The sequence below is a fragment of the Lates calcarifer genome, linkage group LG5, assembly GCF_001640805.2.
Source record: "Lates calcarifer isolate ASB-BC8 linkage group LG5, TLL_Latcal_v3, whole genome shotgun sequence".
Lineage (NCBI taxonomy): Eukaryota > Metazoa > Chordata > Actinopteri > Centropomidae > Lates > Lates calcarifer.
In genome coordinates this window covers 9,166,154-9,178,932 of record NC_066837.1, presented here as the reverse complement: position 1 = coordinate 9,178,932, position 12,779 = coordinate 9,166,154, and the positions used below count along the sequence as shown (strand labels likewise).

Here is a 12,779-nt window from a genome sequence, read left to right as displayed (position 1 = left end):
AAAAGCAATGGGAGAGAGTGAAACAGAGGAGAGGACGTTCCCTGTGCATCTCCGCTGCTGATGTTGAATGATGGGCCAACCGTGGAAATACTCCCATCTCATCCATCACTCATACCTTGACCCTGCCCCTGTCCCTTGTTTAACTATGCGCACGCGTGTCAACGTGTGTGCGGGAGCGTGTTTTTTATGGACACACGAGGGGTTATTTAAGCTGTTGTAACTTATACAGATGGAACAAGATTAAAACGCCCCTCCTCAGCATTGAGGAGATGAAAGATGTTTCGGCAGGAGTTGTGCTGAAGGACATCATTTTTTATGATATGTGTGTGTGTGTGTGTGTGTGTGTGTGTGGTGTGGTGTGTGTGTTTGTATGTATTAATTGTGTTGTGTTCCAGTCCAGACAGGATGCAAGCGGATTGTGAAACTCAGAAGTCAGTTCCCACGGTGAGATGGGGGTTCCCATGGCAACCACAGCAAAGGGAGGACACTGGATTACCCTCTCCCTCTCTCCCTCTCTCCCTCTTTCGCTCCTCTCTCTCTCTCTGTCTCAAGGGTGATAAAGGATTGTACTCTCATTAATTTTTCCGCCCTCTCGAGAGCAAAGTGTCCGGGCAGGGGACTCACACGTGTGTGTGTGAGTGCGCACATGTGTCTGTGTGTATGTGTCCATGTGCAGGCTCCAGGCTTTGTTATGTATGCGTCCTTGGCTCTTGAATACATTCCTGTCATCCATTCAGCAGTTTTCACGTTTGTGCTCAAATGTGAGTGTGTGTGTGAGAGAGAGCGTGTGTGTGTGTGTGTGTACAAATCCACCACAATCATTCCTTTAACTTTCTACTTCAGACTATTTTCCCTTTTAAACCTCTCTATTTTCACTTCTGAGCCACACTCCTTCTTCCAGTTTGACAGCTAGCAAGCAACACAGATGCAACAAACACACACCATACACAAGTTTACACTTAAACTGACTTCAGATGTTTTGCCGACCGTTTCATGGTAGCTGTCTTGCTTGTGCAGTCGTGAATATTAAACATGTCAAAATGTCTCTCAGAAGCTTCGCTTGTAAATGAAGGTTGGTACGTTTAAGCTTATTATCGCAGGTTCCTGCCCTCACATAAGTTGTTTTTTCTAAGGTTAGTACATTCAGTTATGTGCTTATAAATTAGATTTTACAAGCTGTGAGCCACATCTAGTTGTGTGTGTGTGTCAAATCAGACAGGTATTTTGTACATTAAGGCTGTTAATCGACATAGCCGGACTTAAAACTTCTTCCTCAGAGTTTCCTCTGGGTTACTACAGACATTACCACTGAGTAGATGCAGAGGGATGAAAAGTTGAAGAAAAAAACCTGAGCGGAGACACATAATGAATAATGAATGCAGATGATTCCACACAGGGTGCGAGAGGTCACTGAATGGTATAAAAATGGTGTGAATTACATGCTATGGCTCTCGCAGTCACCAGATCGAAATGAGAGATTTTGGACAGATGTGTTAGCACCACTGTCACCAAAACATCAAATGAAGAATGGTGTTAATCTCTCCAGTAGAGCTCCAGACACTTGTCGGCTGGTGGTGGTCCAACACTATACTGAGACACTGTAAGTTTTGTTGTCACCTATCTGTAATTCCATTCATCAAATTTTAACACTTAGTCAGTTCCACAGACTTTAAAAAAGCAGCACCTATTGGTCTCTGATGGCGTGTGTAAAGCTTAAAGCCAGAAAATTCTCATTTGGGGAAAGGGGAGGACACAGCAAGCTTATTTGGCTCATTGTGATTGACTAAGACTCCTGTCAATCAAACTAACAAGCTACATTTACAAGCACAGCTTTGTGAAATGTGTCAATATTCAGTATTGTTATTGTAATTAATGTTCAAATTCCACTGTGGTGTTGACCCTTAACTTTGTCCCACATGGTTTGAGCGTGTGAGCATTTTGGCCATCCTGCTGAACTGTGTGACTCTAGGGATGTTCCAGCCTTGTGGCCACACCCCCTTCTTCCTGCAGGTAAAGCGGCGCACACACACACACACACACACACACACTCTTTCTGTAGTTGTGTGCATTGATTAATGAATTCCCCAGCCTCTTACCCTCACCTCAGCCATCTCAACCCTCAGCCTGAGCCTAACACTAACCTTTGAAGTTGTGATGACTGACTGAAATGTCCTCCCAGTGATGGTTTCAAAAATAAAATTTGTCCACATAACCATAGAAAGCCATGTACACACACACACACACACACACACACACATACAATCTGAAATTACAAACTAATTATGTTCAGCTGTGAGACTTTATTATCAAGGGTCTGAAAAGTTTTTGCTTTAATTTTTTTCCACTTAATCAGTTTACACTAATCCTCTGGGTTTGTGTGTGTGTGTGTGTGTGTGTGTGTGTGTGTGTGTGTGTGTACATGTACAGGCTCTGGATGATGGAATCTTTGTGTTTTTTGCTGGGGAAATGCTGGTGAAGATGGTGGCTCTCGGGGTCATAGGTCAGAGCGGTTACCTAGGCGACACATGGAACAGACTGGACTTCTTCATTGTTATAGTGGGGTGAGTGTTTTGACAAATGTGCACGCGCGGACACGCGCATCTGACATTAAATATGAGCCAAAAGTGTGTGTGTATGTGTGTGTTTTGTGTAAAGCTTAGACACTTGTTTAATGCCAGTTAAATGTCAAGCGTGTGTGTGCGCGTGCTTGGGACGTACCGACAGAAGTGTGAGTGCGTGTGTGTGTGTGTGACAGCTCCGCAGAATGACAATCGCATCATATGGTCCTGAGAGACAGAGACCTCGGTGATTGGTAGTTAAAAGGCTATGTATCCCAGAGACAGTGCACTGCGTTCTGTTGGACTCCCAGTAGACATTCAGGATTTGCCAAGGTCAGGCTGATCAGGATGCCAGTGACACAGCAGTGGCTTTCCCTCTTCGCAGAATGCTGGAGTACTCCCTTGATGGACACAACGTCAGCCTATCAGCGATCCGGACTGTCCGGGTTCTCCGCCCGCTGCGAGCCATCAACAGAGTTCCCAGTGAGTGTTTCTCCTTTCTCCTCCAAACATACACTGCCCCCTCAGAAAGTCCATAGTTGTTTTGGCTCTGTGCTCTGGGCACATTGGATTTTAAATGAAACACTGACTGCGAGGTTAAAGTGCTGACTTTAGACTTTAGTAGTGTTAAAGTGTGTTAACATCCAAATTGGGTGAACAGTATAGGGCTCTCCTGACTTGAGGACAATGCAGCAGGTCAGAGATTGTAATGGTCTAACTGTATAACATCCTTGACTTGACGAGTCATTAACCTGACCTGACCATGTGTTTGACTTGCTGGAGACCACACTGATGGCATAAAGCCTCTGAAATGAATAGGAGGTGAAGATGACTGCAGTACAGGCCTGGCAGAACATCAGCAGGAAAGATACCAAATGTCTGCTGATGTCTTTGGGTCACAGGTTTCAGAAAGCCACTGATGGAACAAAATATTAAATATGATGACTGTGCAAGGCTTCTTTAAGTTTAGGTTAACTTGTCCAGTCAACTTTCTGTCCCCAATAATTGGCGGTCCATGCTTAAAAAAAAAATAAAGGGCTAAAATTCCTCCACTGTGCATCTGATGTGGAAACACCCTTTAGCTGAAAGTCAGCAACCTCATTAGTCACAGCCAAGACAATGAAAAATGTGTCACTGTCCTTGCACTCTCTGACTGCACTGTAAATTCCACTTCACTTCTTTAACTCCCCAAGCTGTGCAGCTATTAACAGCTGCAGCCCTCTGTTTGATGGACGCATGTGTAAACAAATCAGGACTCAGTGAACAAAGTCATTGAAATCATTGTGATGCTTGTGTTGTTCTTAACAGCTCAGCGCACAAACTGGCCAGCCAGCCAACTTTTTTTTCTTTTCTTTTTTTTTAAACTACATTCTTTGACCTTGGCACAACTCAAACTGAGCTCTTGTAAAATTTGGAGAGTGCGTTTGAAGTGGCCAAAAGTCTGGAAGCAGTGAGGAAGGAAGGTTTTGTGTCTGTGCTCTTCAACAAGGTTGGAGTGGAGGCTAATTATCAGTGTTTGAACTCTAATTATTTGCCATTCAGTTAATTGGACTGCTCCACTTTTGTGCAGAATACATTGAGAGAGATTCCTCCTGTATGGCCAACACTTCCTGTGACATTTTTCTAAGCTTAAGGCTTAGATACATGCACATCTTTGATTGTTTGAGTGTCTAGTTATGGTGTTTATGCTGTATATGTGTGTGTGTGTGTTGGTAGGTATGCGTATCCTGGTGACCCTCCTCCTCGACACACTCCCCATGCTGGGCAACGTGCTGGCACTGTGCTTCTTCGTCTTCTTCATCTTCGGCATCGTCGGCGTGCAGCTGTGGGCGGGGCTACTGAGGAACCGTTGTTTCATGGGAGAGGATGTCAAGACGTGAGTTACTATAGTAACTGGCAGATGTCACAGTGAGCAATGCATTGGCCTCATTACTCTAAAACCCAGAGTCAAAAGTTTGCTCACAACTGATCTCCCCTCACCCAGCTATTATCTCCAAGAGGTGATCAATCTCACTAATAGGCCGATCTTGTTTGTTCTCTAATCAGCTTCGTCTTTGGGGAGGTAAATGTGTAAATGTGTTTCCTCTGGAACCTCCAGCGTTAGACATCACAAATCAAGGGATCGAGAAGGTCTAAGTGAATTTGTGTGCGCTGTGATTCAGGGTCTCTCGGCGGCTTCTTCAGCACAAGCCCTCAGAGTTTCTCTGTCACTCCTGTTCCCTCCCTGCATGATCCTTCACGCTCAATCACCGTCTGACTGACGCTGTTACAGCATCGCTCCCGCTCACATGTTCCCAAACACCATCCCGTAATATCACGTAACATCAGATAACATCATGCACACCTCCTGACCTCACAGCTGTTTGACCATCCTGCTTAGATAATAATCACTGACAGTGGTCATGTGTGGAGGTTTTATGATGTTGTGCCATTTGGATTATTAACTGCTTAATAATGAATATACTGTGTGTTACTACTGCAGTGTTTCTGCTGTAACTAAATACTTACCACTCCTATTTCCATTTCTACTGCTATTAATAATAATGGTGAAAATAAACTATGATGATATAGCACCTCTCAAAACAATGTTACAAAGGGAAAACACAATTGTCCAGCAAATAAATATACAGTGAAATACAGTTAAAAAAAACAAAAAAACAACAACATCAAAATAAACAGATAAAAGATAGTTGAACTAGAAAAATAAAACTGACATTAATAAAATGCCTTTTCTATAAAAAAAAACAAACAAACAAACATAAGTTTTAAGAATGAATTGTGATTTAAGATTGATTTGGTAGAAGGTACAGCTCAATAAATCTGCTGTCACATTGAGGAACTGTAGACTCAGAACAGTTCAGTTTATTATGTCTGCAACACAGCATTGTAACAAAAACAATCAAAAACAGAAGCATCAGTTCTGACCAGAGCTGATGAACGGCTTCAAAAAAACAAGACTCTTTGTATTCTTTTAAGGCAGGAGTCCGGGATTGCATCTCTAACATATTGCATCTGTTTAAGGAAAGGCAATATCATATTGTTATCTTGCTTTATTCGCATGTGGCCACATTAGCCTTCTGTACTGTAGCCTGTACATTTTCACTCAAAACTAATCTGTCTCTAGACTTTGTTTTGAGTTAGCGATTTGGATTTTTCTCTGCTTCATAAACAGCACAATGACCTTTCCTAATAAGAAGTGAGAACAGTGCTCCTCTGTGACCTCTCTCTACACCACAGATGATTGATTGCTTATCTCTCTACTGCACCCTCCCTCTCTCTTTTCTTTTCTTCCCTCTTCATCTGTTTCCACATTTCCTCCTTTAGCACCCTTGTGTATTTCATACCGTCTTTTTGTTTTTCCAGAAAACAGACCTTTTGTACAAAGAACAGGGTCGATAAAATAATTTATCCTCCTGATAATGGTTTGGACTTCACCTGAATTCATCCAACAAGCTTATTGTTTGAATTTAAGGCCCAGGTCTTGGTAGTTCAAAGTAGCTGGTGATATCCTATGTTTGCCCAGAAACCAACAATGAACTGATCTTACTAACAAGTATTATTTGTGTGGTCAAAGCCTGATATTCCTCTGTCCCAGAGTGCTCCATTGTTGTCCAGAAACTATTAAAAACACATGAGCCATTGCACTGGGTGACACGTTGCTTCATTTAAATGAACATGGGCACTGTAGTTTATTTTTACTCCGTCTCATGTACAGTAGATATCCACCAGCAGACCAGATGTCTGTTAATCCCCAGCTTAAAGTAGCCCCTAGCAAATGCAATGCGTGCTCCTGTTTGAGTGATGACAGCTTAAAAGTACAGTGTCCTGCTCTTTTTAAACAAGACTAGTTAAATACCTAGTATATGGCCGGACCGATTCATTGTGAAAGAGTAATGGCCAATGGGGAAACACTAACACTTGGCCGACTAGTGGTGTAACTTTATCATTAATGTTTGTACGACTGGCTCTACTGTTGCAGTCCAGCCAAAAATAAAACTATATTCAATTCACACTTACATTCACATTTACATCCCCATAAGGACTGAATGGCCTCTGAGCTGAGTGTCACAGAGCTGAATTTGTTGCCATGAGGATACATACAGTTGCGTTTGGTTTCCCCATTCAGTTAAAATCTGTGTAAAACAAATTCAGAGATTTGTCTCTAAACACATTATTTATATTAGAAAATAGTTCCTGAAAACATGTGTAAAGTCGGTAAACAATGTGTTACTGCATTGTGGAGTTTTGGGCCACCACTCAGCATAACCCTGCCTGAGAAGACTGTAACAGTTATAAATAGCAGAGCTGTTGTATTAGCATTAGCGCTTCTCCTGCTCGACTGTAAGCTATTGTAGGTTTTGCTAGCTAGCTATCGTCGTCCTGCAAATACTTTGCTGGATGTCAGAGTTTGCAGAACAGCTCGGTCGTTGTCTTATCTAAATTTTAAACTTTCATCAGAGACAACGGAAATTCAGCAGTAATCCACTGTGAATGAGGCCGATTCGATCGCCCAACCTCCCCAGACTGGTTAGAGTGAGGCAGTAACACACTTGTTGCCATAATAACACACTAAATATCACAAAGTCTGCATAAACAATGTGACTTATTTCTTGAGTCCTTGAGGAGAGGCTATTAGATCAACAAAAACAAAAAGCTCTGGTGGTTCAAACATGTATGGAATAGGGAGCTAACAGGATGCTAACACAGGATGCTAACTGTTGAGTGGGTGTGGTTTCACTGCCTGCAGCGGACACACCCCCAGCGTCTCAGAGCAGAGAGAGCTCCTTATTTTGTCATGATTTTAAAATCTAATTTTTAAAACCCGATTTTTTTAACCATTCAAATTTAGCTGAGTGATTAATAGCACATGTTGCTGTGGTGTGAAACTCAACAAACTCTTAAAATGACCTCTACATGACATATGTTTTAACAATCCCGCTCTAGGAGATACAACATTTCCTTCCTGAGTGGCTACTATCGGCCAGATGGCACCGATGACCATCCCTTCATCTGCTCGACAGAGAGAGAAAACGGGATGCTTCGGTGCTCCGATGTGCCTCGCCGTCCGTGTAGGCAGGACTTCCTGCTTCCTGAGTGCTGAGGAGGCCCGTCCAGAGATGGGGCCTAGAGTAGATGGACCAGTCTCATGTGTGAACTGGTATCAGTATTACAATGAGTGTCGGGCTGGGGAACTTAACCCACACAAAGGGGCTATTAACTTCGATAACATTGGATACGCGTGGATTGCCATTTTTCAGGTAAATGTTTGGAGGATGTAAATACAGGGATACATCTATAATCAATGAGCAACACACACAACTCATTACTGTGATTACTAGTAGTTTCTGTGTGTGTGTTTGTGTTTTCATTCAGGTAATTACTCTAGAAGGCTGGGTAGACATCATGTACTATGTCATGGATGCACATTCCTTCTACAACTTCATCTACTTCATTTTCCTCATTATAGTAAGTACACACACACACACACACACACACACACACACTAAAATACATCCAAACAAAGTTAAACTTGCTTAACAGCTAGTATGTGTGTACTTTCCTGACCAGGTGGGCTCCTTCTTCATGATCAACCTGTGCCTGGTCGTCATAGCAACCCAGTTTTCTGAAACGAAGCAGAGAGAACACGCCTTAATGCAATCGGAGAAGCACGCCCGCCAGCTCCAACAATCAGCTTCCACGCTGGCCAGCGACAGCCAACCGGGAAGCTGCTACGAGGAGATCATCCGCTACCTGCTGCACCTCGGCCGCAAGGCGTGGCGACGACTGTCTCGCGGCTACGCGCAAGCACGCACGCACTTTCACTGCGCGTGCGTGTGCCAGAGAGACAGAGGCGGTGGGTCTGCCCGAGGGGGCGGAGTCGGAGAGATGAATGGACTCGCCCACCGGCACTCGGGCCACGCCCCCAACGACCTGTCACACCTTCATCAGCTTTATCATCGTCACCAGCATCATCACCAGCATCATCAGCCTCAGCCCGAGCAGGAGCCTGCTCTTAGTAACGGAGGGAACGGCTTTAATTATCCCTTCATATCGCCCCTCCTCAGTCACCTGGATGCTAAAGGCCAGGGCCGGGCGAAGCCAACTGCCGCGGAGACCGTCAACAGGTTACCGCAAGTGGTGCTGGAGCATGGTGAGAAACGAAGGGGTGTGTGTGTTTGTGCGTGACCCTGGCTCAGGGTCAAAGATTCACAACCTGGGCCTTAACAGATGCGGGTTCACAGACCAGTACTGAGCCACCCTTATTTAGCAATGCTAAATAATAATAAGGTGCACCTGTTTTTGTTTATCAGCGATTTTCTTTACTTTCCTTGCTTTTCAGTGTGTTATACGAACGTTTTCCCTACTGCTACATAGCTAACGTTAGAATTAACGGCTGTTTACTTACCAAGAGCTTCCGCCATTTTGGCGTTTACAAGACAGGACTCTCGCTGGTTATGTTGCTAGACGGGACGGGCAGCGACTCTGGTTAGCATGCTAGTTTGTTAGCGTGCTAACTTCAGTTGAAGAAAAGTAGTGTTTGAAATAGAAGCAAATTAAGAGTTAACGCTGGTGTTGTTTCCACTGTTGGAGACAGCGCTCAGTGAGTAAAGGACTTAAGTTTGATATAAAACTCGCAAAGTTTCTTCTAGACCGGTATGTAAACAGCAGTTAATGCGAACGTTAGCTATATATCAATAGCCAAAACGTACATATAGCACCTGTGAGAAATAATATTTGAGGATCAGTTCATCCAGATGACAAACAAAAATATTTCTCAGTCCCTTTTAGCAGGACATAGACTTGCTGATTTATTTAATGAAATTTTGAAATATCATCTGGTGAGATTGTAACCTATTGTACGTGAATTTAATTTTGTTTATGGTGCTCAAAGCATTATAAAAAAAGTAAGAAGGAAAGCCTACACTTGCAAGAGTTTGTACAGTCTTTTAAATAATATACTCACAAGCTTTCAATCATAGACCTTCATCAGATGTACCAAGCAAATACAATGGTGAGAACATTGTGGTGCATTTATACATCCAGATAAGTTATCCCAAAGGCAACACATGTAGTTCCATGGCATAGGTGGACTACAAAGATGGAAAATAAGGGATGCAATGTATGAGCCAGAAACAACAGAAACAGAAACAATTTACAATATACTCCATAAACAGTGATGCTATGAAAAAGATCATCCAAACATCATCATACTTCACAAAATCATAGTTTAAAAGAAAAATGTGTCAAATTAGAACATAAAGTTAAAATAAAACTCATTATTCAAGCTGAAAGGTTGAAGTGTCCCCAGACAGTTGAGCTAAAACATCTCTCTCTGACCTAACTCTTGCGTCCAGATCTCCTCCTGTGTGCAAGATTTTCTGCAGCTGAATATTTATGAGAAATGACTTTGATGATTTTGAAAATCTTTTCACAGCATTCTTTGCATTACATGTGAGAAACCCCTGATCAAAAACCTTTTGTGAAAAAAATGTTTTTATTGTGTTGTGGCACTGTGCACAGTTGCCACATGGGGTGGAGCTCAAAGCATTATAAAAATACATTTGACTTAAGAACTTACTGATAGAAGAACTGAAGAGCTGTCAAAAATGGCTCCCACCGGGTCCTTCAGGATTTTAAGATGTTGATTTCCCAGGTGTCAGGGGTTCGCAGGGGCACTCCATAAAACTGCACTCCCTCTTAAAGATAAAAATTGATGGTTAAAATCAAAGCAACGGAAGCCAACATACCCTGACTTTAAATTCCTAGTATGGGTCATGCTCCAAAAAAACAACATGCCTTGCAGACATTTGACATCTCAGACTTTACAAAGCTCCTCCAGTTTGAGATGATATTATACAACTGTTTTCATACACTTGCAAGAGGCTCAGTAGTATTCCCCATGCTGAGTAAACCAACCTTGATGTTTAAAATTGGTTAAGTAACAGAAAATACATATAAAATTTTAAATACAATTGAGTAATAAATTCTAATTGTTGCCAGAACATACAAAACTTAGAGAAATTATTCAGTGTGTTGTTATGTGCACTGGGGATCTTGGGCTAGAACGGTTGAAAAATCACAGCTCTATATCAGTGTATTTTCTGGGTATGTAGTGGAGAGTCAATTTCAGCGAGCCTGGCTGCTCAAAGTTTCCTTGCAGCCCCACATTATCTATAGACACACACCACAGAACGACTAGATTGGATTTACTATATCAGTCTCCAGTGAAACATGAATTTGTTGTAATTGTGATGACAAGTGATCTGCTCGTGCTAGATTAGTGTTTGTTATTATGTCATTGGAGCATTCCTCCCGAGCTGCTTTTTAATGAATTCCGTTGAAATCTTACTCCCGCTTCACTCCACACCCCTTCCCCCCCAACACACACACAGAAACCAGGAACACACACACACACACACACACACACACACACACACACACACACACACACACACACACACACATACACACATCCCTGTTCTAATAAAAGAACTCCCCCTCTGCACAAAAGCATCCCAACTGCACAGTAGCTTCCATGTTATTGAATTTTTGTCTACCAGAAATGAAATGAAGGTGCTCTCCTTTACCGAGCAGAGAATATATTGAATGACAGAATGTCCACATAACTACAACATACAGAATTAAGTATCTGCTATGCACCTTGTGTGTGTGATTTGTGCAACCCGTGTCTATATCACTTCCTCCCTATGTGTGTGCAGGTGGGTGCACTGGGCATCCTGCCCTGCCGTTGCCGGGTGAAGTCCCAGGAGAGTCCTCAGTATGCCCCTACTGCATCTACTACAACCAACTCGGTGACAGCGAACATGTTAACGAGCAGCCTGAAGACCACCAGCTTGGGTACAGCAACTCATGCCATGGCAACAGCCCCTGTCATAGTAACAGCCCATGCCACCGTAGCAGCCCCTGCGGCGGTGATGCACAGGTGTCTGAGCCAAAGAAAAGGCTGCTTGAGCGTTGCTGGGCGGGTCTCCAAACTAAACTTGAACTCATTGTTGGCAGCAGATACTTCAACAGAGGAATCATGATTGCCATCCTTATTAACACACTGTCGATGGGCATAGAGTACCACGAACAGGTATGTTTGTGTGTGCATGTGCACAGCCTTGTGCGTACCTCTTGTGGATTGGTTGTGACTGCAGTTTGAATGAAAATGGATGTGCTAATCACTGCGTGTGATGGAGTCAATAAACTTACCCTCTAATCAACACTTACAGCAAAAGCATATGGGATCACCTTGTGTGTGTGTGTGTGTGTGTGTGTGTGTGTGTGAGACTGTGTGTGTGAGTGTGTGCGCACACATGTATCAGGAGATGGAGAAACTCATAAGACCTCAAGTGTTAATTAAAGCGTGACCCTGGGACAGGATAGAGAGTGAGCAGTGTAGAGACGGGGTAGCGTGAGAGAAGCGAATGAGAGCGAATGAAGGAGTGAGGAGGAGGAGGAGGACTGATCTGACATTGTGATTGGCTGAAAGGCAGGGATAGACTGTGGGTGGGAGACAAGGGAGATTGCATTTGGCCCATTTCCTGAACAATATGACAGATCTGGATGGCCTTAAGTTCTTGAATGACTAATATAAACATATAAGGCCAGCCTCTATTTTAGCCTTTTTTAGTATAAACAAATCCCCTGAAGAGACCAAAACCAACAATAAAGGATATTTGAATGAATTTAATAACACATGAATGTGTTGCCTAAAGCCAAAGGTTTTTTCTCTGTGCCCTAGAAATGTATGTCATCTGAAAACATTTAAATACAAATAAGAACCATTCATTTTCAGTAGTTGGCATTCCCTCATTTCAGTCAACGTGACCAGTGCAGTTAAGTTTGAAACACCTCAGAGACTTGTTTTTGATCTCTGGAGAGTAGCTCTGAGTCACAGATGTCACTAGAGCATGCTCAGAGACACAGTCCCTTGTTTACACAGCTTCACTTAGTTTATAAGCTGAGAGGAATAAACCATAGTGGCTGTGTTCACTGTAATGAAGAAATGTCACCTATTGCCATGTTATAGGTTCCTCCATGTGTTTTTAATTAATACCATAGTTTTTGTTCAACAACAGTACTATGGCACAGCAACAGAAGCTATCTTAGACTTGTTATAAAGATTTGTTGGTGATATTAACCCTTGCGTTTTGTTGACATTGGCTTCTCATATTTTTGGTCCCGCGGACCTCAGTTCTGTATCTGTAAAGATAA

General features: G+C 42.8%; 1 protein-coding gene across 1 annotated transcript in view; it reads left to right on the top strand.

Annotated features, from left to right (window-relative positions):
- Positions 1 to 1,914: 1,914 nt before the first annotated feature.
- LOC108888470 (voltage-dependent T-type calcium channel subunit alpha-1H-like) overlaps positions 1,915 to 12,779 on the top strand; it is a 34,094-nt gene continuing 23,229 nt past the window's right edge. Inside the window, 9 exon segments of the mRNA XM_051070555.1 lie at positions 1,915 to 2,010; positions 2,428 to 2,561; positions 2,944 to 3,041; positions 4,275 to 4,434; positions 7,503 to 7,617; positions 7,619 to 7,816; positions 7,932 to 8,024; positions 8,127 to 8,709; positions 11,279 to 11,655. Coding sequence (XP_050926512.1) covers positions 1,972 to 2,010; positions 2,428 to 2,561; positions 2,944 to 3,041; positions 4,275 to 4,434; positions 7,503 to 7,617; positions 7,619 to 7,816; positions 7,932 to 8,024; positions 8,127 to 8,709; positions 11,279 to 11,655 — 1,797 coding nt within the window. The 5' untranslated portion in view covers positions 1,915 to 1,971.